The sequence below is a fragment of the Coenobita brevimanus genome, chromosome 90 (genome assembly GCF_032717465.1).
Source record: "Coenobita brevimanus isolate Jiangsu-jjx chromosome 90, ASM3271746v2, whole genome shotgun sequence".
In the NCBI taxonomy this organism is placed as follows: domain Eukaryota; kingdom Metazoa; phylum Arthropoda; class Malacostraca; order Decapoda; family Coenobitidae; genus Coenobita; species Coenobita brevimanus.
The window spans coordinates 36,935,680-36,959,588 of NC_137043.1; the positions used below are offsets into that span (position 1 = coordinate 36,935,680).

General features: G+C 43.8%; 1 protein-coding gene across 1 annotated transcript in view; it reads right to left on the reverse strand.

Annotated features, from left to right (window-relative positions):
* Rbp6 (RNA-binding protein 6) overlaps positions 1-23,909 on the reverse strand; it is a 992,472-nt gene that overhangs the window by 216,742 nt on the left and 751,821 nt on the right. The window contains exon 7 of the mRNA XM_080281723.1: positions 6,500-6,548. Within this exon, the coding sequence (XP_080137849.1) occupies positions 6,500-6,548 (49 nt within the window). The remainder of the gene's footprint in view (positions 1-6,499; positions 6,549-23,909) is intronic.

Below are 23,909 nucleotides of genomic sequence, written 5' to 3' on the forward strand. Positions count from 1 at the left end.
GATGACGAAAGAAAAGGTGTATTACAAAAACAAATGAGAAATGAAAAGACGAAAGAGACTGAACTATAAAAACAGGAAAAGTGGAGTGGAAACGAAATGCACAGAGGAAAAATGAACAGCCGAAAAAAAAAAAAAAAAAAAAGGAAAGCTAAAAGGAGGGGGATGAGGATGAAGAGGATGAGGAGTAACACTGACAAATCGGGAAGGGGATAATCAAATGTAATAAAGTACAAGAGGAGGAATTACAAAAGAGACAAAGATAACTAACCACAAGTAATGGAAAAGGAGGGAACGACTTATAAGGAAAATAACTTAGTATAACCTGCAACCCAAGTGAAGGAGGGGAAAAAAAAGAAGAGATCCTGAATTAAAATATAAAACGAGGAAGGAGGGAACGCACCTGTACTTAAAACATCAGTTGAAAAATGTATGAAAAAATGCTGAATATTTGAAGGAAAAAGCTATAATGAATGATCTTAGAAAAAAATATGAACACTAAAAGAAAAAGGAAGCTGCTGTAAAAAAAAAAAAAAAAAAAAAAAAAAAAAAAAAAAAAAAGAAAAACTGAAAACAATGCTGAAAAATGAAAGACGAAGGAAACTGCAGTGAATGAAGATGTAAAAAAATATATACTGTACCAAAAGAAAACTGAATGTAAAAAAAATGCTGAAATCAGAAAGGAAAAAAAATTGTAGTGAATGAAGATGTAATATGTTAAATAAAACAAAAGATGAAAAAATGTTGACAACTGAAAGAAGAAGGAAACTGCAGTGAAAGAAGAACTATAAATTTAAATATCCAAAGAAAAGTGAATGGAAAAAAATGCTGGAAACTGAAAGAAGAGGGAAGTTGCAGTGAATAAAAAAATAATAATCCTGAAACCACACACACACAAAAAAAGCCACCGAGAACGAAGAAGTATAAATTTAGATGGCAACAGAAAAATGAATGAAAAAATGCTGAAAACTGAATGAAGGAAGCTGCAGTGAATGAACTTCCCCGAGTCCCTGGTTCATTCATCTCCCACAAACCAGATAATTGTCAAGAATACCAGCACAAAGGAATTATTCACAGGACCAAATTACTTGAGGGCGTTTTTAAGAAAGTTTATTTAAGTCTGAGCTGTGAGAGAGAGGGAGAGGGGGACGCGGAAGGAGGGAGAGGGAGGGAAAGAAGCGAAGGGGTGGGGGACGAAAGGAACAGAAGAAAAATTGAGAGAGAGAGAGAGAGAGAGAGAGAGAGAATAAGTAGAGGAATGGGGAATGGAAGGAATATAAGAAAAATGTTATGAGGGAAAGATGGGGTAAACAAGTGAAAAATACAAGGGGGAGAGAATTCAGAGAAGCTGAAAGAGTCGGAGGGGAGAGGGGGGGTAAGCGGGGGAGAGGGGAGAAGCGTGATGGGAGATGGTAGGAATAAGATAAAAATGGAGTAAGGGAGGGGGAGAGAAGGGGAGAGATGGAGCCAAATGCAGAATAAAATAATGTAGGAGTGAAGCGAGGGGGAGAGGAGCAGAGAGGAACAGGTGGAGCAGAGAGGAACAGGTGGAGAGGAGGGGACTGGTAGAACAGAATAGGAAAGGGAAAATGAAGTGAAGGAAGAAAGGGCGGGAAGATTAGGAGGGAAAAAATGCAGAGTAAGAAAGGAATATAGAGAAAAGCAGAGGAGAGAGGGGAGTGACGGGAAGGAGGGAAAGGGATAAGGAAGACATCAGCTAAGGAGGCAGCTGAAAGGAGAGAAACAGGATGGTGGGAAGGGGAAAGGAGGGGAGCGAAGGGAAGGGAAGGTGAGAGGTAGGAAGGAGGGGAATGGAAGAGAGCGGAGTGACAAGATGGAGCGGAGAGGAGGGGAGGGAGAAACAGGATGGAGGGGAAGAGAGGGGTAGAAGAGGGAATTAAGAATTTATAAGTGAATTAAGTAATTGATGGAGAATGAATAAATGATTAATGGAGGGAGGGATGATGGAATCTCTCTCTCTCTCTCTCTCTCTATACGAAGTTGTAAGCCCATTAAAATGTTTCCTTCTACTCCCCTTCTTTATCTATCCTTCCCCTACACTTACTTTACTTTCCTGGCTGCTTCCCTCACGTAGGCTAACATTCTCTCTCTCCCTCTCTCCATATTCACTTTCATACTTCCTATACCCATTCACCTACCTTTAGCTTCTCTCTATTTTTCCTCCCTTTCCCTTTCTCCACATCTACCCTCCCCCCTCTCTCTTTTTCCCTCTCTACCATTCTTCCCTGCCCTGCGTCATCCCTGTTCGCTTAAAAACACCTGCCCGTCTCCTCTTCTTTCTCCCTCTCCCCCTCCTGACTTCCCTCTCCTCAAACACATCTCTCCTATCTCCCCCCTTCCCATCTCCCCTCCCCGATCTCCTCCTCCCTTTTCCCCCTCCCCGTCCTTCCTCCTCACGCAACCCACCCATCTGTATGCCGCTATGATGCCAGGCAAATCACATGGCTACCCCTCACTTGTTTACTTTTTCTCCTACGCCATTATTTACCACTGAAAGGCTCTGTACACGTATTAAAAAAAGTCATACCAACACTATTAACTGAAATACGGATCTTGAACCCGCAGACTTCCACGTTAACCCCCCCCCCTCCTTGGTTGTCTATTAATTTAAAATACCATTATAAAACTAAAAAGTGCTTAGAAAGCGCATACCTCCGCCGGTGCTGTTGCCATTAAAAAGGACCCTGATCCGCCCCTAAAATTTAATAATTTCTTTCTTGGCCCACGGCCCACCCTTCCACTAAACTTCATCAAAATCCGTTCATAACTTTTTGAGTAATCCTGCAAACAGGCAAACCAACCAACGCAGAGGAAAACATAACCTCCACGGCGGAGCTAACAAACCCTATTAAATTTCCTATTCTCAAAACCGGAAGCGCCAGGGGCCAGAAACAGAAAAAATGAAACAAACGACTGCTGTTGCTGCTAATACTACTACTAATAATAATAATAATTAATAATAATAATGATGATGCAAAGAATTTAACAAGTTTCAATAACATTAACTACCAACAACGACGATGTTAATGACTAACGTTGAATAATTACACGATCACAATAACAACGATGATAATAATAATAATAATGATAATAATAAAGGAGACTATCGTGGAAAGGTGAGGGGGTACGACAGTTCCTCCCTAGAGACTTGTTAGCGGTCGAGGTGCCTGCCGTACGATAATTCTCTCTCTCTCTCTCTCTCTCTCTCTCTCACCTTTCTTCCATCCACATACCTTCCCTCCTTCAATACCTCCATCGCTCCTCGCTCCCTCCTTCCTTCCCTCCAGATCCCCTCGTTAACCCTATTCCGTCGAGGTCCAAGTTGGTCAGAGTCCAAAGTACTTAAGTCCTTCCCCCCTTCTAACCCTAACCCCTCTAACCCCCTCCTAACCCCAACCCCTCAATAACCATCCCCTGACCCTCCTACTCTCCTAACCTCAACCCCTCAATAACCACCCCTAACCCAACTCCAACCTAACCTCAATCACTCAATAACCTTCCCTAACCCTTCTACCCACGTCCTAACCTTCCCTAACCCCAATCATCCTCTAACTAGCTACATCCTAACCTCCTCTAACCACCTCCCGATCCCCCTGTAACCCATTCCCTAACCTCTTCTAACCTCCTCACGCCCTTCCCTAGCCCTATCCTCCCCCGTCTACCCACTTTCTCCCCTCCTCTAGCCCTCGACCCCTTTCTAACCTCCAACCACTTCCCCTAACCCCAATCCTCTCGCCCTCTACTTCTAACACCTTCAGACTCTATCCCCCACCCCTTCGCCCGTATTCTGCATGCGGCTCCACAGACTCTAAAATCAAGGGGGCACTTTTATAAATCCTCGGACAAGATAATTCGTCTGGTCAAGTCATCAGAGTCAGAAAGGGCGAGTGTTTTATGTAATTCCAAGGACCTGGCAAGCCTAATGGACGGCACGGTTTAACAGGCTGAAGGAAGAGGGCTATTAAACTATTTTTCTTTAATTTTAACTACTTTTCTTTTCTTTTTTTTTTTGGGGGGGATGAATATGGGGATTCATTTTCCTCTCTTGGTTTTTTAAACTATGTTCCTTTTTTTGTCAGGTTAAAAAAGACTAAGGAAAGGGATGATTTAACTATCTTTTTCCCTCTTTCTTGTTCCTTGTATGTATATATGTATGTATGTATAGGGACTTCTAACTTTTCTTTTCGCTGAAGGGAGGGAAGACGGGTTTAACCTAGGATGGGATGATAGACGAAGGTAGAGTGAACGGTGAAGGGAGGAAAGATTTCGGGGAGGGAAAGATGGAAGTGTCAGGTAAGAAGAAGTGTAAGGAAGAAAAAAAAAGGATTTCAGGGAGGGACGGGAGGATTTGGGGGGAGGGGAGGAAATGTGTAGGAAAGGGGAGGAAGAAAATGCAGTTGGGGGAAGAAAAGTGTAATAGAAGGGAGGAAGAAAGTGTACGAGAGGGGAGGAAGAAGTGTAAGAGAAGGCTGGAGGACTGGGGGGAGGAGAGGAAGGAAATGTAGTAGCGGGTAGGTGGGATTATGAGAAGGGAGGAGGGGGGAGGGGACGGGGATTAGCACAGGTTAAGAGAATGGGGGAAGGGAGGGAGGGCAGGGGGAATGTGAGATAAGTAGGGGGTCAGCTGCTGGAGAGATGTTATAAAAAGTGAAGGTAAAGAACAGGGAGACGGAAGAGGGGAGAGGAAGAAGGCCTGTGTGAGCAAAGAGGAAACAGAGGGGAGGGGAGAGATGAGGAAGGGAGGGAGCGAAGGGAGGAGTGGAGAATGGACGAGGGGAACAGAAGAAACGGGGAAGGAGGAAAGGGGAATGGAAAAGTGGGGAGAGAAGGGGAGGGCAGGTTGAAGAAAGTCGAGGAAAAAAAAAAAGTAATATAGAAAGAGGAGTATAAGATCAAAAGGAGGAGGAGGAGGAGGAGGAGGAGGAGGAGGAGGAGGAGGAGGAGGGAGGGAGGGAGGGAGGGAGGGAGGGAGGGAGGGAGGGAGAGAGAGAGAGAGAGAGAGGGAGAGAGAGAGAGAGAGAGAATGTATTAATAAAGGAGAGGATGAACCATCTTTCTTCTCTCTTTACTGCCCCTGTTCCTCTTATATGTCTGTGCCTCATGTTGCCTACTACTACTTCTCTCTCTTTACTGCTCTCTCTCTCTCTCTCTCCCCGTCTCTCCTTATCTAACATATCGTAATTCTCTGTCTCTCTCCTACCTACTCTTTCTTCTCCCTCCATTCTATAAATGTGTCCTCCCCCTCGTCCTCATCTCTCTACCTCCCTCTCTCCTTCCCATCTTATAATTTTCTCACCTTCTCCTTCCATTCGTTCCTCCCTCTTCCTGTTTGTCTCTACCTTGATTTTTTTCTGCTAATTCTTATATTCTTTCCTTCTGCCCTTTCCTCTGCTCTTTACTTCCTCTTCTGTTGTTAATCATTTTCTTTTTATTTTCTATTTCCCTCTCTCCCTTCCACCCTCCAACTTACCTCTCTCTCCTTTACCATGCAAGTCCTGTTCCTCCATGAAACCATTCACCCATCCATTCAGCCACCCACTCTCATGAACCATCCATGTGCAATCCCTTCCACCAACTCCACTCCCTTCAATCAACCATCCAGCCCCTCCATCCAACCATCTCTCCATCACCCAACCATCGAATCTTCCATTCTTTCGTCCATCCGTCCACATAGGCTACACGAACCATCCACGTGTACTCACTCCCACCATTCACCATTTCACCAACCATCCAACCTTCTATCCATCCACTCCCATGAAACAGCCTTACTTTGTGATTCTATTCCTTAAACCAACCAGCCTTCTACCTCTCTAACCATAAATATTCACGAACCATCCACCTCCTCAACGACCAAGCATCCAACCTTTCATCCAATCCCTCCCACCAACTTGGCCTACTACCTTTCCATTTTACCCGCAAAACCATCCAACTATTAACCGAACCCACCTCCACATTACCTAACCTTCCATCCATCCATCCCGTCCCACCAACCAGGCCTACTGTACCTCTCCCTTCCACCCGGCCAACCATCCAACCTTCCATGGCAGGATATTTCTCATCCAGAGTCGGACCATCCATCTGGCTCATCCATCTCCCTGACACGTGCGAACAAGGGATTACCGGCACTGCTGTAACTACCTGCTCCATCCAACCCTCCCTCTCCTTTCTTCTTCATCTCTCCCTTCCTCCCTCACTTACTCCTCTCCATCATCCCTTTGTCTCCCTTTCTCTCCACTCTTTCCTCACTTCCCTCCTAATTCTGTTCATCTGTCACCATCAGCAGCTTCTCCATGCCTTTACCTCCTCCGTTTATTCGGCTCTTCTTCCATCATACCTCCTCCTCTCTTTCCCTCACTTCCTTCTTCTATTTTTTTTTTAATCTCCCATTCTCCTCTCTCTCTCTCTCTCTCTCATCTCCCGCACTTTCATCCCTCCCTTCATCAAGTACAGGCAATCAACCTAACAATACCCCAGTACTCACCTCTATGCCTATTGGTCTGTTTGTCGAACATTAGCATCGCGTCCTCTATCTGTAAACAAGAAAACAAACACATCAGTAAACACATCACCGGTAATCATAAAACGGTCAGAGTAAAATACCGGGCGTATATACATGAATAATATGCATTTCTCACACTAATAAGTCGCCATACCATCATCAGCATCACCATCATCATAATTAAAATGAAAATTCTAATTAAAGCTATCATACATAACTAGGATCATTTGAAAGCCATTTGTATGTTGCAAGAATAGCTAAAATAAAAAACACACGCCAGGAGACATGTGGGAAGAATAAAAACCACGTCCGTCAGCCAACCCTCTGAATGAAGACAACAAGTAGAACATCAACGAAAGTGTAAATGCAGCAACAAATCGATAAATCACATACCGTATCACCACAACCGGTACATCAATTTCTTGAACCTAAAATCAAGCACAGAAATCAATAAAATGAAAAATTAAAAAAATCTCCAAAGACAAGAAAAGAGGAAAGAAATGCGCTAAAAAGCCTGAATTAGTACCGCGGATTAACATCGGTGGAAAAAGTTGTAAAAAGCTACATCTGGCAACTGCTGCGTGACGTCACACAAGGGGCGGTGACGTATTCTGCCCACACGAAAGTCAATGAGAGGGGAGAGAGGGAGGAAAGGGAGACAAGAGAGGGAGAGGGAAGAGAGAGGGGAAGGAGAGTAGGGAAGGGAGGGGCGGAAGGAGAGTTGGGAAAAGGGAGGGAAAATGAGGGGAGAGAAGAAGAATGGAAAGAACGGAAGAGGAAGAGATAATGCAAGAGGGAGGGTAGTGGGAAGAAATGCAATGGGAAAGGAAAGACAGGTGAGAAAAGAGGAAAGAAAGAAGAGAAAAATGAGAGGGAAGGCAGAAGGAGGAAAGAGCAGGGGGGAAGGAAAGAGCAGAAAGGGAGAGAAGCAGCTACAACAGAGGGAGGGGAAGAGAGGGGAGAGGTCAGGGAGGGAAGAGAGGGGAGAGGAGAGCGAGGGGAAGAGGATCGGAGAGGGAGGGGAAGAAGAGAGGAAGGAAAGAGAAAGGGAAGGAGAAGGGAGAAAGGGAAACTAGAGGGAATAAAGGGAGAGGGAGAGAGAGTATGTGGGATTGTAAGAAGTGAATAAGGCGACTGGAGAGAGAGAGAGAGAGAGAGAGGGCCGAGTAGGAGTGGGAGCGATGAGTGGGGATGAGGTGAGGTGAGTGGGGGATACAGGGAACGGAGAGGGGCGAAGAAAAGTGAACACAGGAGTGATTAAGAAAACAGAAGAGGGGGCGAGAGGGAGGAGGAGGAGGATGTGGAGTGTGTGGGAGTGAGAGGAGCAAATGGGGCAAGAACGATGAGAAATAAGAGTGAGTGAAGTGAGATACGTGAGTGGAGGTAAGAGGAGTGGAAAAGAAGTAAGAGGGTTGAGAGGAGACAGACAGAAAGAGTCAGAGAGGCGAGAAAAGTGACTGAGTAAGAGGAATGAGAAGAGAAGTGAGAAGGGTGAGCGCTAAGACGGGTGGGAACCAACTGGAGGTGAGAAGGGTGAGAGGTGAGAAGAAGTCAGAAGTGAGAGGGGTGCGAAGTGAAAAGGGCGAAAGGTGACAAGAGTAAGCAGTGAGAGGTGAGAAGTCAGAAGTGAGAGGGGTGCGAAGTATGAGGGATTTGAAGTGGGAGGGTTAAGAGATGAGAAGGGTGAGCGAGTGAGAGAAAGGGGGTGAAATGAAAGGAGGGAGAAGTGACAGGGGTGAGAGGTGTGAGAAGTGACAAGGGGTGAGTGAGGTGAGAGAACAGGCAAGAGGAGTGATGTGAAAGGGGTGAGAGAGGTGAGAAGGGAGTGAAGTGAGAGAGGTGAGAGGTGAGTGGGGTGAGAGTGACAGCAGGACCTGGTTTATGCAGATCAGTGAACTACCGTGTGCGTCAGCGCTCTCAGGAATGTGTGTGCGTGTGTGTGTGTGCGTGTGTGTGTGTGTGTGTGTGTGTGTGTGTGTGTGTGTGTGTGTGTGTGTGTGTGTGTGTGTGTGTATCAGTTTGGGATGGGAATGGGTATGGTATGTGCTTATGGGAATGTGCAAATTGTATTGTGACTATGTGCGTTTGCGTGTACGTGTGTGTACGTATATATATAAGATGTATGTGAGTTTGTATTCCAGGACATACTAAGTGAGAATATGTATAGAAGGATGACCTTTATGTATGTATCAATATATGTATATATGTATGTACGTATGTATATGTATGCATGTATGTATGTACGTACAAAATAAGCCACAAGATAAACCATTGTTCCTTAAGTATTTACGCTCGTGTACGTATGAAAGGGGCAAAGTACACACAGACGTAACCTCGTGTGCGTAAATGGTGCGTTGGTGTTTACAGGCGGCCTAATGCACCGTTAAATATATGCGTAGGGGCGTATGAGCGGCGCTGGGTATACATGTGTGCGAATACATGGTTGTGTACATGTGCACCTTGATGGATGTGTACATGTGCGTTGTAGAGTAGTACATGTAAATCAGAATGGTTGTCTATTGTACATGTGTATTAAGGTGGCTGTGTACATGTATATTTAGATAGTTGTGTACAGTACATGTACGTTTGGATGGCTGTTTATATGTGCATTTCGATAATGCGTACATGCCAACTTGGAATGCTGCGTATAAACGCGTTCTGATGGCTACGCACATGAAGTTATCTGTGTACCGTAAGTCAGGGTGTAAACTTCGTGAATGCGTTCATGTACGTATTTCATGTACTAGAAATACGTACATACAGTATATAAATATCCCTACACGTCTTCACTTAGCAAGGCAACATGTGCGTTTAATTAGACATGAATATATGTTTATGTAAGCTGTGTGTGTGTGTGTGTGTGTGTGTGTGTGTGTGTGTGTGTGTGTGTGTGTGTGTGTGTGTGTGTGTGTTTGTCTACGTCTAGCAACTAAACATACAAATGAAAGTAACTGGGGTCTAGACATAACACTTAGTGTAGGTTTATGTGCGTAAAGTGTGGAGTGTAAGAATGTAAATACCTACATGGAACAGATATTTACATGTATATACATATTCATGGTTGCGTGTTCGCCCATGTAAGAGGCTGTGTGCGTGTCCTGTCTGTGCATGTGTGTGCGTGTATTTCTATCTCAGGGAGTTCGAGCAAAATCTATAGGTGTGTCTGTATGTGCAGCCTCTATACTATGTGCATGTGAGCGTGTGTATTTGTATGCATGAATGAATGTGTATGTATGTTTAGGAGAGTGAATATGTTTTTGGACAGCCTATGTACGTAGGGTTTGTGTGTGTGTGTGTGTGTGTGTGTGTGTGTGTGTGTGTGTGTGTGTGTGTGTGTGTGTGTGTGTGTGTGTGTGTAGCCAAGACTGCTAACTTGAGGTAACATTATGCTAATCTCTCCCACAACTAAAATCACTGCAGCCATTTAAATGTACATTACTTAGTGGGGGGGGAGGGGCCAGGGAGAAGGAGAGGAAGAGGAGAGATGTAGAATGGAGAGAGGGAGGGAGGAAGGAGAGAAACGGGAGAAGAGAGAGAGGGACAAGAGAAGGGAGAGGGGGTCTGGGGAGGACATAAAAGAGGGAAGAGGGGGATCGGGGAGGAGAGAGAGAGGAGGGAATAAGGTGAAATTGGCAAGGGAGGAGAGAAAGGCGGGAGGGGGAAGCGAATAGGATGAGAGAGAAGGGTGGGAGGATGAAACGAACAGAATGAGGGGACAGAGATTAGGAGAATGAAAAGAGAGAGCGAGAGAAAGAAGAGAGAGAACAGGGTGGAGAGAGGGTGAAAAAAAAAAAAAAAAAAAAAAAAAAGGAGCAAGGAAAAGTAGAAGGGGATACGAAGAAGCAAAAAGGAGGAGTGGGCGAAATAAGAAAAAGAGGAGTGAAAGAAAGTGGGACAAGAGAGACCAGTGAAAGTGAAAGAAAGTGAGAACGACGTGAATGAAACAAGGGGAGAGAGGGAAAAGGGGAGAAGTGAACAGGAGAAACGAGAGAGGGAAAGAGGGAGTTGAAGCCTAATGGGAGAAAGGAGAGAGGGGAAGTGGGAGAAGGAAGAAAGGGAAAGGGAGTGAGGGAATGAATCCACGAACAAACAAGACAGGCAGAGCTACATAAAAAACAAACACACAAAGGCCGACCCACAAAACAAATACGTACCAACAAACAAACAAAAGCCGGACCCACATAAACAATAAACAAAGCCGGACACACATAAACAGTAAACAGACCCACATAAAAATATGGGAAGATCCACATGGACGAAAATCCACATAACCAAACGATGACCCACATACGAGTAAACATGCACACACACACACACATACAAAGGGGGGGGGGCAAAGAAAGACAAACTCGCAAATATACGAGATACAAGCAAAGAACTCACATAAACAAACAACAAACAAGCCACTAACTACAGCTTCGCGTAATTTGAAAATCACAAAAGTTGGCGAAAGTTAGGATAAGTTTCTTCCTTCATTTCCTGTGCTGTACTACTCGAAGGAGGGATGGTAGGAAGGAAGAAGGGAAAATGGAAGACTGGGAATAAGACGGCAAGGGAAGGTGGAAGGAGGGAGAAGAAACATGAGAGGAAATGGAAAAAAGGAAGAGGAAATGAAAAAAACGAAGAAAATATGGAATAAGGGTGAAATGAGAGTAAAGAAGAACGAAATAGAGACGAGGAAATAACATGAAAGGAAAGCAATTAAAAAGTACTGATGAGGGAAGGAAGGTTACACTCGTGTGGAACTGGAAAGGAAAGAAGAGTTTGAAAGAAGGATGAAGAACGAAATAACGAGAGGGAAGGAAAGGAAAGAAAGAAATGGCATGTACAGACGAGGGAAAGAAGGAAGTATCAAAAGGAAGAAGTACCGGTATGTAAGAAGGATGCAAAAGGGTGAAGGAGTGACGGAAGGAGGTGGACCATCAGAAGTCAATCAATAAAAAAATATTACAGTAGCTAATTATTGCAAGATATAGGAAAGAATGAGAACTTGATAACGGAAAAAGAGATTAAAGCAGAAAAGGAAATCAGACTACAGAGAGGAGGGAAAAAGGAAAAAAAAAAAGTAGCGAGCATCGTATCCTATAAAAGGGGTACAGGAGGAAATAAAGAACGAAGGAAGAGACACAATTAACAAACGTAGCTATATAGAGGAAAAAATACGAGAATAAAAGAATAGGTAGAGGAAAAAACGGAGACTTGAGGGAGAAATCACAGAATGAAAGGAAGAAGTAACGAAGGTAAAAAAAAAGAAGTAAACAAAGGAAGAAATAATAAAAGAGGTGATACAGAAAATAGTGGTAAAAGAAACAATGGAAGGAAGAAATAGGGAACGAAACCAGGAGGAAATGAAGCATGAAATAAGAGATAGTGAAAGAATAAAGGTAAAGAGAAGGAGAGGCGGAATATGCAAATGAGAAGACTGTTAATTTTGGAGTTGTCTTGGGCATTTTGCGCTGCCACGGTTGGTCCTCCTCCCCAGGTCCCCCCCAGCTCCCTTCCCTTTTCTTACTTCTCTTCCTCCTCCTCCTCCCTTCCTCTCCCCTCCCTCCTCTGATCCATCCTCTTTCCATTCTTACTCGTTTCCCCCCCCCCCTCCCTTCATCTCCCCCCTTCTCACTCCTTTTCCCCCCGTTCATGTCTTCACTTTCCTCTCACCTTTCTTTTTCTCCCCTACCCTTTTCTTCTCTTTCCCCTCCCCTCTCCTACATTTTCTTCTCTCTCTCCAACCCTTGCATTATTTCAACAGTGAAACCAACCTTTCCTTCCCTGCTCCCCTCCCTTCCTCTTACTCCTCTTTCTTGCTTCCCTCCTCTCCCCTCTCCTCTTTTCCCTCGTACTGAAAGGGTTAATAAAGGGTAACTTACAGCTAACGCCTCTTGCAATTCAAAATCTCTCCGAAGATTAATAAAACTATACTGATTTAGTACAAAACGAAAGAGACAACATCATCACAGTGAGATTAACACTCTCTCTCTGCCTCCATCATTTTCGTCTCTTCCTCCTCTTCTCATAATCTCCCTGCCTTTTTTCTCCCTCATCAACAACAATCTTTTGTCTCTCCCTCAACCAATACCCTCCCTTGTCTTTCTCCTTGCCTCTTTTCCTCCAATACCTTCCCTTCCTATCAGCCTCTTTACCTGCTTCCCTCCAATATCATCGCTCCCAGCCTCTTTCTTCCTTTCCTCAAATATCCTCCCTCCCTCCCTGCCTATTTACTCCCTTTCTTCGAATACCTTTCCTACCTGCCTTCTCTCCTTCCACCTATTCAATATCTCCCTGGTTTCCTTCCTCTGTACCTCCCACTTCATTCAATGCTCTCTGTCTTTATCTGTCTAATCTCATCCCTGCCTCTCTTCTCGTTCACTATCCATTTTTTTCTCTCTCCCTTTCTCTCCCTCCCCCAATCCCGTCACGCTTTTCCTCCTCATCCACCTTCTCTCTCTCTCTCTCCACCCTGCCTCCTTTCACAGCCTCTGGTGCATAATACCGAACAGAACATTTCCAAAGTCCTTCCCTCTTCATTTCTTTTATCTTCGAGTGGCGCACCGAATATAACTTTCTGAATTTCAACTCTTGTATTGGAATATTTAACCGGGAAAAAAAATTAATGGGGAAAAAGTTGAAACTGGGATGGAAATGGAAAAAGCCTGGGTGTATGATACTAATGGTCTATCTATTTTATCAGTCTGCTCTATTTCTATTTCCATAACTTCCACCTCTTGTCTATCTACTAACTTATCTATCTATCGTATCAACTTGTTTATCAATCTTTTTTCTATCTATCTGATCGATTTCTAGTTTCATACTCTATCATGACACCATTTTTTTTTTTTTTTTCCAGGAAACTTCTCCTGACTTCGGTTCTATTCCGAATAAAATCTATGCATTGTGACAACTATATTTCAACGAGAGAGAGAGAGAGAGAGAGAGAGAGAGAGAGAGAGAGAGAGAGAGAGAGAGAACGTCAACTGTACACTGAAGGTGTACAGGTATCCTTTTCACACACACACAAGGCCTTCCCATCCCTTCCTTCACTGTATAACTTACTTCCTAGTTCCCCCTTTCCTCCCACCACTATATCTATTCTTTTTCCTCCCTTTCCCCCCTACCACACCCCCATCACTCCCCACATTCTCTGCACCCCTCCCACTATCTCCCCTCCACACTCGTTCTCTCCCCTCACCTCCCCGTCTCTACCTCACCACCCGTTCGCTCCCCTTCCCTCTACCTAGCACAACCACCTGGCTCCTCATTCCACCCCACATTCTCTCCCCACCCCTCCCCTCCCCCACCACACCCGTTCTCTCCCCTACACCAACTTGGGTCGACTTGTCCAACTCCTGCCTAACTCCTGGTTAATTTGAGAGATTCTCTTGTGTCACTCCTTCCTCCCCCTCCCCCTCGCCTTATCCTTCCTTCCCCCTCTCCCTCCCACTGTTCCTCTTCCCGTCCACCTATTCTCATCACTTAGTGCTTTGGCTCCTTCATCTCTCTTCCCTCCCTTTTTTTATTCTTCCTTCCCTCTACTTCCACCACATCTTTCAATCCTTCACCCCTCTTCCCTCCCTTCCTCTGTTCACCGTACCCTCCTCATCTCCCTTCCACCCATCCTCTCTCTCCTCCTTCCACCTCCCTCTTTCTCTCTTTACCTTCCCTTTCTCTGTCACTCCGCCCCTCTCCCCGGTCACCTCCTCTCTCTGTACCTTCCCTCCGATCTCTCTATCCCCTTTTCTCCATCCCTTCCCCTCCATCTCCTCTCCAGCCTCCCGTACTTCCGCACACCAGTCTATTCAATTAATTACATTTAAACCTGCAAGCCTGTCTCGTGTGTGTGTGTGTGTGTGTGTGTGTGTGTGTGTGTGTGTGTGTGTGTGTGTGTGTGTTACGTAATCCCTTAAGTATCGTAATTAAAATTCCTAACAGAGTAGGCTATGTGTCTCTACTTGTAAAACACACACACACACACACACACACACAGGGCCTAGACGTAAAAATAAACCAACCACAAACTACTACAAAATTTGATTATTCTGTACAAATAAAATCTCTCTCTCTCTCTCTCTCTCTCTCTCTCTCTCTCTCTCTCTCTCTCTCTCTCTCTCACCGTCAACTAGACAAACCACAAATATTCCCAGCGTTAAGTAACACAGTGGGGGTAAATGTTTGTGACTGCAGCAAACTGGCATAGTGATAGTGGTAACAGGCAAGCAGAATGTTGGTAGTAGTGGCAATGATGGTAGTGAGCCGGCAATTACTGCAATGTGAATTACGATGAGTGAATATTAGCAGTAGTGGTGGTGGTAGAAGAAGAAGCAGTAGTAGTGGTGGTGGTAGTAATAGTAGTAGTAATCGTGGTGGTTGTGGTTACAAATGCAGACACAGCAGTGGTGGTTGTTACAGTTGTAGTAAAGTGAAACATTTCTAGACAGGTAGGCTATTGACACACACACACACACACACACACACAAATATACACAATACATGGACGATCATATCACACACACACAAACACACACACAATACATGGACGATTACGGTATAATCAACCACACACACACACACAGACACACATACACATACATCTACATATTCATGGAAGTGTCAGTACTGTGCCTGATTGCTGATGCTAATGTTAATTGTTAATAATGTGTTGGCTCTCTCTCTCTCTTTCTCTCTCTCTCTCTCTCTCCTTTGCAAGTTCTCAGCAGGTTCACCATCTCCTTAATCAACAAGAGATTGCAAGGAGACGGACAGAAACGGTAAATAGAAGAGAATGAGGGGGAGAAAGAAGGGTGCTAGGGAGAGTAAAGGGACAGAGGGAGAGAACAGCAGAAAAGGAGATAGACGAGAGAGAGAGAGAGAGAGAGAGAGAGAGAGAGAGAGAGAGAGAGAGAGAGAGAGAGAGAATCGGGCACAGAATGAGAGACACGAGAAGGGAGAGAGAGAAAAGGGGGAGAGGAAGAGGATGAGGAAAGGTGAATGGAGAGAGGGGGAAAGAGTTAGGGAAGGGGGAGAGAAGGGAGAGAGAGACAGAGTGAGGAAAGGGAGACATAATCGTCCTTGAGGTGAGGGTGTAAGGTGTGTGGTTCCGCTCCTTTGTCTCCCTTCCTCCCACTCCTACCTCCCTCCCTCACAACTCACCTTTCCTCCCTCCCTTACCTACTACTTCACACCTCTTTTCCTCCCTCCTTGCCTTTCATCTCACATCTCCCCCCCCCCACCCTCACTTAAAATCACACCTCTCCTTTCCCCTTTTACGCATAGGGCCTACCTCTTCTTTCTCCCTCCCTTCCTCACATTTCATCCCTCCCTACCCCAATCGACTCCAACTCTCTCTCTCTCTCAACTTTCCTCCAACTTCTCTTATAACACCTCCTCCCTCACACAATTCCCTCATCCTTCTCTCCCTCCTCTCCTTCTCCTTTAGTTCCCTCCCCCACAAGAACTTTCCTCCAACTTATCTCCAACACTTCCCTCATCCTCCTCTCCTCCTTCTCCCTTTCTCCTTTAGATTCTCTTTCATTTACTCACTGTTCTTCACACACATACCTCCCACCTCACACTATCTTCTTAGTTCTTCTCTTCTTTCTTTCTTTTTTGGCACTCTTTTCCCTCCTTCTTCCTCACACTTCACACCTACCTGATACCTTTCACTGTCCTCTCAGTCCTTCTCCCCTCTTTCTTTCTTAGCATCTTTTTTCCCCTTCGTCCTCAACTTCTCTCCCTTCAAACCTTCCCAGACGATTTTATTGCAAGAATAAAAGATTAAATTACGTTTTCGTATTTGAGAGCAGAACAAGATCTTCAATCCAGTTTTTTTTTTACTTTATTCTATCTATCTCCAAACGATTTTATTCATATTTAGATGAATCTTTAGTAACGAAAGGGTTAATGAATGCTTAATCTAACCTCTCAATTTCCTAAGTCTCTACTAAGCTGATAAGTCTCAAAACGCAGCATGAGAAAAAAATGTCTACATAATCGAAATGAAGGAGTTACGTCAAAGAGAATGCGGTCCATCAGGTGGTGGTGCGAATCAGGTGGGGTGCCTCAAGAGTAATGGTGATCTTGTTCCTGCCCTTGATTATCGTACGCTAATGGTTGTCACTGTGGTCGTTAATGGTAGTAGTGGTAGTTATGGGTTAATGGTAATGGTGTTAGTAATGGCTGGTTGTTGCTGTGCTGGTAATAGTGAATAATAGTAGAGGAGGCAGTCGATGTTGTTCAGTAATAAGACAAATGGTAACAGTGTGGTAATTATGATGGTGGTGGTAGTGGGTGGATGTTTGGCTGTGGTAGTAGTGGTGGTTGGTCGAGGCTGGTAATGGTGGTGGTGGGTACTGAAGGGGTTAAACCAATGACAATACAGCCAATAATGTGGTGGTGAGATTCAAGTAAGGTGCCGCAAGAGTAATGGTGGTGGTGGTCTTGGTTCCTGCCCTAGATTAATGGTACTCTAATGGTCGTCACTGTGGTCGTTAATGGTAATGGTAACGGTGGTGGTGGTGGTGGTGGTGGATGACTGTAATTGCGATGGTGGTTGATTGTGGTAGCAACTAATGACGGTGTAGCAGGAATAGTGGTTGTGGTGGTGAGTTGATGGATGGGTAGCAGTGGTGGTGGTGGTGGTGAGTTGATGGATGGGTAATAGTAGCGGCGGTTCTGGTTGTGGTGGTTAAAGTATTGGTGGTGGATGTGAAAGGATGGTAGATGACTAGCTACTGTGGTTGTGGTTGTAGTAATAAGTGCTGTTTCTGTTATCGGTGTTGCTGGTGGTGCTGGTATTAAAGGTAGTGGAGGTCCTGGTTTCCGCTCCGTGCTAGAGGTCGTGATTAATGGGAGGCTAATGGTGGTGGTAGTGGTCGTTAATGGGAGGGAGGGTGGGCGGTGTGGGAAGGTAGTAGATGTGGTGGTGGTAGTAGATGGTGGTAGATTTCATTGTTGATGGTAGTGGTGGGACACAGACATAATGCACCTTGCGTTCAATGGATATTTTAAGACACTATTTTTCTCTGTTTTCACTGTTTCTTTCAAGTCCTTTTTTTTCCTTACCATACTCTCTATTTCCTCTAGCTATTTTCACCTTTCATTTCACTTTTTTTTTTCTACCTCTATTTTTCTGTTTTCACTGTTACTTATATTTTCCACAACACTACTTTTCTCTGTTTTCACTGTTTCTTTCACATCTTTTAGCTTCCTACCGGCACCGTTGCTTCTTTCTTCACCTTCCTTTACTTTATTTACCCCTTGCTGATGAATTAATTTTTCATTCATTCTGTATGGCACTCTTTCTCCCTCACCCATAATCTTACCTTATTTTTACCGCAATCTTTACTTCTATTTCTTTACTTTTCTTCAGCGCAGATATCTGGTTTCCTACTTTACCATTTTTTCTTGTACGTTCTGCAGTCACTCAATCCCTTTTACTTCCTCCCTCCCTCCCTCCCCCCTCTCTCTCTCTGAATGTTATCCTTTTCTTAAACTTTTGTGACAAGGAAGTAAGTTTTTCTATTAGTATTAAGGTCGGATTACCCCAATGCTCTGTGCTCTCTCTCTCTCTCTCAATAGGCTATATCTCTAATACATACGGTACCTATCTGACTATCTTTCTTCCAATGACATTTTTCGCCTTTCTATATCTGTATCTATCTATCCATGTCACCATCTATCCATCCATCTATTTCTTTCCACCACTACTCTCTCTCTCTCTCTCTCTCTCTCTCTCTCTCTCTCTCAGCAGGACACTAAATCCGAACCTTTAAATGAACGGGTCCACGGAATCTCGCTCTCACTGGGTACAAATTGCGAAATCCATGCAAAACCTTTCTCCCTCTTTCTTCATTATTCCATCGTTCATTTCCTTCACTTCCATCTTTATTTATATCTTGCTTCATCTTCTTTTCATTTCCTCTTTTTCTTTCTTTCCTTTTTTATAATTTCTTTGTCTATATCACTCGTATTAAGCCCATCTTTCTCCTTTGCTCTCTCTCTCTCTCTCTCTCTCTCTCCTCCTCCTCCTCCTCCTCCTCCTCCTCCTGTACTTTCGGCATTCTTTTTTTCTTTCCCTCTTCCATCATTATTTTTTCTCCTTCCAATATCTTTTGCCGTCGTTTTTTTTTTACCCTTTCACCTCTCTTTTCTTTTATTCTCTGCTTTTACTTCACATTTTCAGGTAACCTTTGCTCTGCTTCAGTTTCTCCCGTCTTCATTTCTCGCTACAGACTATCTCTTCGCTTCATTCTTACATTTATATACTGTACTACTTTTATTTAAACATTCACAATTATATTATCGCAAACATCGCAGAAATCTACATACCAGCATCATCACAATTGCAATGTTACAAACAATACCACTACCACCACCACTATAACCACTACCAACACCACCACCACCACCATTATCATAACCACCATTACCACCACCACCACCACAGTAATCATAACCACTATCACTACTAGCAAAACACTCTCACCACCACAATACCATCACACTGAATCTTCACTACCACAACCACATACAATCACAACATTCAACCATCACAACCATATTAACCACCATCAACCACAACCACGATCACCCATCACCACCACAACCACAATCAGCCACTACCACAATTGTAGCACTATCAGCCACAAAACCAATACCACAACTACCAATACTGTTCTCGCCTCTGGTCCTCACACACCTTTCAGCAAATTGGACAGTACCCCCCCCCCTTCCTCTCTCTCTCTCTCTCTCCCATCATTCGTTCGCTGTCCCCTCTTTTGCCTTTTCGTCTTCCTCCCCTGACCCTTTTTCTTTTACTTTTTCCTCTTGTTCAATTTCTTCCTCTTGTATTTCGCATTTTCAACTTACTCTTTCTTTTTTTCTTTCCCTCGATAATGCTTTCCTCTTTTTCTCACATTCTTCCAGCTCCTTCGTTTCTTACACTCTCTTTCCTCTTACATCCCATCCCAATGTTTTTCATTCCTCCTAGGCTACTCCTCTTCATTCTTCCCTTTACCCTTTTCTCTTTGCTTAACTTTTTTCTGCTCCTTTTCTTTACCCTCACAAAATCTTTTCCCACCACCTATGCTTATCGATTCATTCACATCTACCAACTATCTCCTATCTATCGCATATAGCCTATATTCTCATTCATTTTTCCAAACTATCTCTCATAATCTTACTCTCTTCCTTAATTTTTCATCCCTCCTGTCACTCATGACTCACCCCTTCTTACCCTCCCCTCCCTTCCCCTTCCTTGACTCTTTTCCTTTTCATATCAACTAAACTGCTCCCACCCCTCTCCCTTCCCTCTACTCCACTTAGCACTTCCCTTCACCTTTTCACCATCACGTCAGCCACAGTTTCCCCCCCCCTCTCTCCCCCCTCCCTTCCTTCACCTCTCTATTCCCTCTCCTCTTCTCTCACGCTCAGAAATCCCCCTTCTCCCCGCTTCCCACCTTCCCTGCCTTTTTTTTTTTTTTTAAGTTCTCTCCCCCTCTTTTCCCTCACACCTCCCTCCCCCACCCCTATTCTTCCCCCATCTCTCTCCTACCCTTTTTCCTTCTCCTTCTCTCCTCTCCTCTCTCTTCCCCTTCTCCTTCTGTCCTCCAGCCCATCCCTCCTCTCCACCATCCATGTCTCTCCGCTACTCCTTCCCTTCCTCCCATTCCTCCACTCCAACCCTCCTTCCTCTTTTCAATTCTTTTGTCACACACGTTGCTTTTATTTTAGTAGAATTACTGTAGTTCTCCCTCTCTCTCTCTCTCTCTCTCTCTCTCTCTCTCTCCCGAAAGCTAACCACGTTATGGGCTAACAGGCTTCGTGTTATGTGTACTTCCTATGTAGCTACTCCTAAGTATTGCTCTTACTCATCAAACACTCCCCTCGTCTCCCTCCCTCTCCCATACCCCTTCTCTCCACCTCTTCATTCCTTTCCAACTCTCCCTACCTTCCCCTCCCCAGTCCTCCACAAGTCCCTCCCCTCTCTCCCACTCCCCATCCCACCCTGCAGGCCCCTCACGTCACTAACCAGGTAAGCCAACTGACACACCTGGGCGTAATTGAATAGGCCTGGCTTTTGGCTAATGACCTCTGTGTAGGGATGGCCAGCCCACCTGTGTCAGCGGTGTCAGGTCAGAGGGGGTCAACCTCACCTTAATTAAATGACCCCCTACCTGCCTGCCCTACTACTGCTGTTACATCCAGTCCATCCAGCAAATCTACTTACTCCTTTTGACTAACGCTGTATTCAAAGTTTATGACACTACGGGCGGATTAAAAAGGTACGTTTAACCATTTCTGTGCTCTCCACCTCATCCAGCAAATGCACATATTCCTTTTGACGCAAGCTATATTCAAAGTAGGTTAAGGTACTACAGGGTGATTAAAAGGTGCGTTTGCCCCTCCGGTCTCTGTATTTTCACCTCACGTTAATTATATGACCCCTACCTGCCTGCCCTTCCACTGTTGTTACCTTTAGTTATCCCATCCAGCAAATCCACTTACCCTCCTTTTGACTAACCCTGTATTCAAAGGTTATGATATTACAGTCTGATCTAAAAGTACAATAATCCCTGCATCTTTTAAATTACATCCTAAAAACTATGCCACCTCCTCCAGTAACGTATAGTTTTCATTCCATCCATCCATCCAGCAAATGCTGTTAGGCCCCTTTTGACTTAGGCTGTATTCAAAGTGGGTTAGCTTACTTTACTATGATTAAAAAGTATGTTAGCCCCTCCAGTACACGTTTCCATTCCATCCATCCATCTCACAAATCCACTTACATTCTCTCTGACTCACTCTATATTCAAGTAGGTTAAGTTACTAGCTAATGGCTGATTAAAAACTGGTTGTGTTAAGCCTTTCCACCTCGATGACGCTGGTGTATCCTATTCTTGCTGATGCCAGGCCATTTTATTCAGCGCGGGGGAAACCTATTTACCGCTTTCACTGTAAACTGGCCACAAATTGCCTTCTCTTTATCTTGACTGCTGAGTTGTAATAATAGATTTACACTAAAATATATTGCTAGTAACGAAGAAGTGCTATGGATAGGACGTAGAGCCGCAGTATTGTCTGTTTCTACCACTGAGCTATGTCAAATATTACAAAAGGATGAAAATTGATCCAAGTTAGAGTAAAAACAGTAGTGGTATAGGCCTAGAAGTCAAGGGGTAATCCTCTACCATATGGCAAACTTTTTTCTTTTTTTCTAACACCATTTCATTCTACGTTAAGGGAGATTTCGCATTTTGGAGGGGGCTACCTTTTCAATACATATATTTTTTGTTTTAACTGCCTCGGTTAAGAAAAATCATTCCTGTTGCTATATAAATAAACCCGTGCTATACCATCAAATCATGCACTCAGTAATTTTGCTTTTATATTTATTTATTTACTTATTTCTTACTCTCTGTTCAAGCATATACCAATGTCAGAGATGAAAAAGTACTTCTATACCCCATTAGTCAACGTTAGGCTAATGTGGAGATATTACCGACATGTAAATTTGGGATGAAAATTTAGTCTGCTTTGACCTTTATGGAACTATTTTGTAACTATTATATCTACAAAACAATGGATGATGACTATACCGTAGTTCATTCGCTTTAACTTGACTCAAATTTTTGCAGCTTATATCACGTAGCTCAGTGGCAAAAAAAAAAAAAAAAAAAAAAAAAAAAAACTGTGGCTCAACATCCTTTCTGTAGCTAGTACTTCTATGGGACTATTATATCTAGTGTCAAATCGTTTGTTATAACTCAGCACTTAATATGAAGGGATGTCAATTTCAGGCCAAGGTGAAGTGAACAGAGTATAGCTATGGCATATGTGAGAGCCGCCCAACGTTGCTTCCCCACCCCTTCCAGAACCCATTTAAGTGTTAGCATGGCTTTGAAGCACCCACTCTCTTAATCCACCCTCATCTCATTATTCCATTCACCCACCTTACATCATTTCCATCCTGTTCTTAACTCTTTCACTCACCCTCCTTCCATTTTCCACTCCTTTATTTCCACTGTTCCATCCACCCTCAACTCATTCTTCCATTCACCTACCTTTCATCATCACCTCCCTTATTCTTACTCTTCCATTCACTCTCTTTTCATCTTTTCCACTCTTCCATCCACCCTCCTAACATTCTTTTTCCATTCTTCCTTGCACCCTCCTTTCATCTTTCTCTCAGTATCAGTGTCCACACCAAGCTAATCAATCCTCTACCTATAAAACATCTTCAGAAGTATATAAAAGATCTATATATATCCTTCCAGCCAATTAATTCCGCTGTGCTACCCTTCTACTTCTGAGACTAAGGGAAAAAAGTTTTTCTATTAGCTTACTACCAAGGAAGAATGAACTTATTGGGATCGTAAAGTTTGTGTGGTTTGTGTTTATGTATCCACACACACACACACACACACACACACACACACACACACACACACACACACACACATCACACCCCACCATTATCCAGATCATTATTTCCCAAACACTTCTATCCAGCATTGCCCAACTCCACGTTACCAACCTAATCCTCATCTTTAAAAGAAAAAAAAAAAAAAATCCTGCAAATCATCTTCCTTCATCCGCGTTTGCACTCCAGCCTCTGCATCATTTCCGCCACCTTTCCGTTCTTTCTTCACTCCCCAAAAAAGAACAGCTATATAAATAAAAACAAACATATACTGTAAATAAACACCCCTGCCTCTGCATCGTTCCCCACATTTTTCTACTCTTTCCTCAATCCCGAAAAAATATAAATAAATACTGTTAATTAGCACTCGTCTCTGCATCATTCCCGTCACCTTTCCACTGTTTCCTCACTCTCGAAATAAATATATACATAAAACACCATAACAACGAACAAGTACTCCATCCCACAACTATCGCCTCATCTATCAACCTGCAGACAGAGGCTACACATCTTATTTCCATCCCGTTTTCACCTTACTTCAAGCCGATGGCGCCTTTCTATTAGTCTTACTTGTTTTTACTGTTACTGTACGTCTTTCATGTAATTACTACTGTTGTTGTCTTCTGTGCATGAGCGCTGATGAAATCTCTCTCTCTCTCTCTCTCTAAATGTCAGCTTGTTGCCTTCACGTCCCTCTACTTCGTTTTTGCGTGGGAGAGATACCACATAACGAAGGGGTTAACGACAGTATAACAAAGCCAGTGTGACGTTAATATGATCTGCTTTCTTGTAATTAGTTTCATTAGCAAAATTGCCCTAATTATCAACAATACCAGTAAAGTAAAAAATGACTGGGTGAACTGATTAGCGACAACGAATGTGATAACAGACCAACCAATTTAGATGTTTGAATGTAATTACCCACGGAGATTAAAGATATGAGAGAGAGAGAGAGAGAGAGAGAGAGAGAGAGAGAGA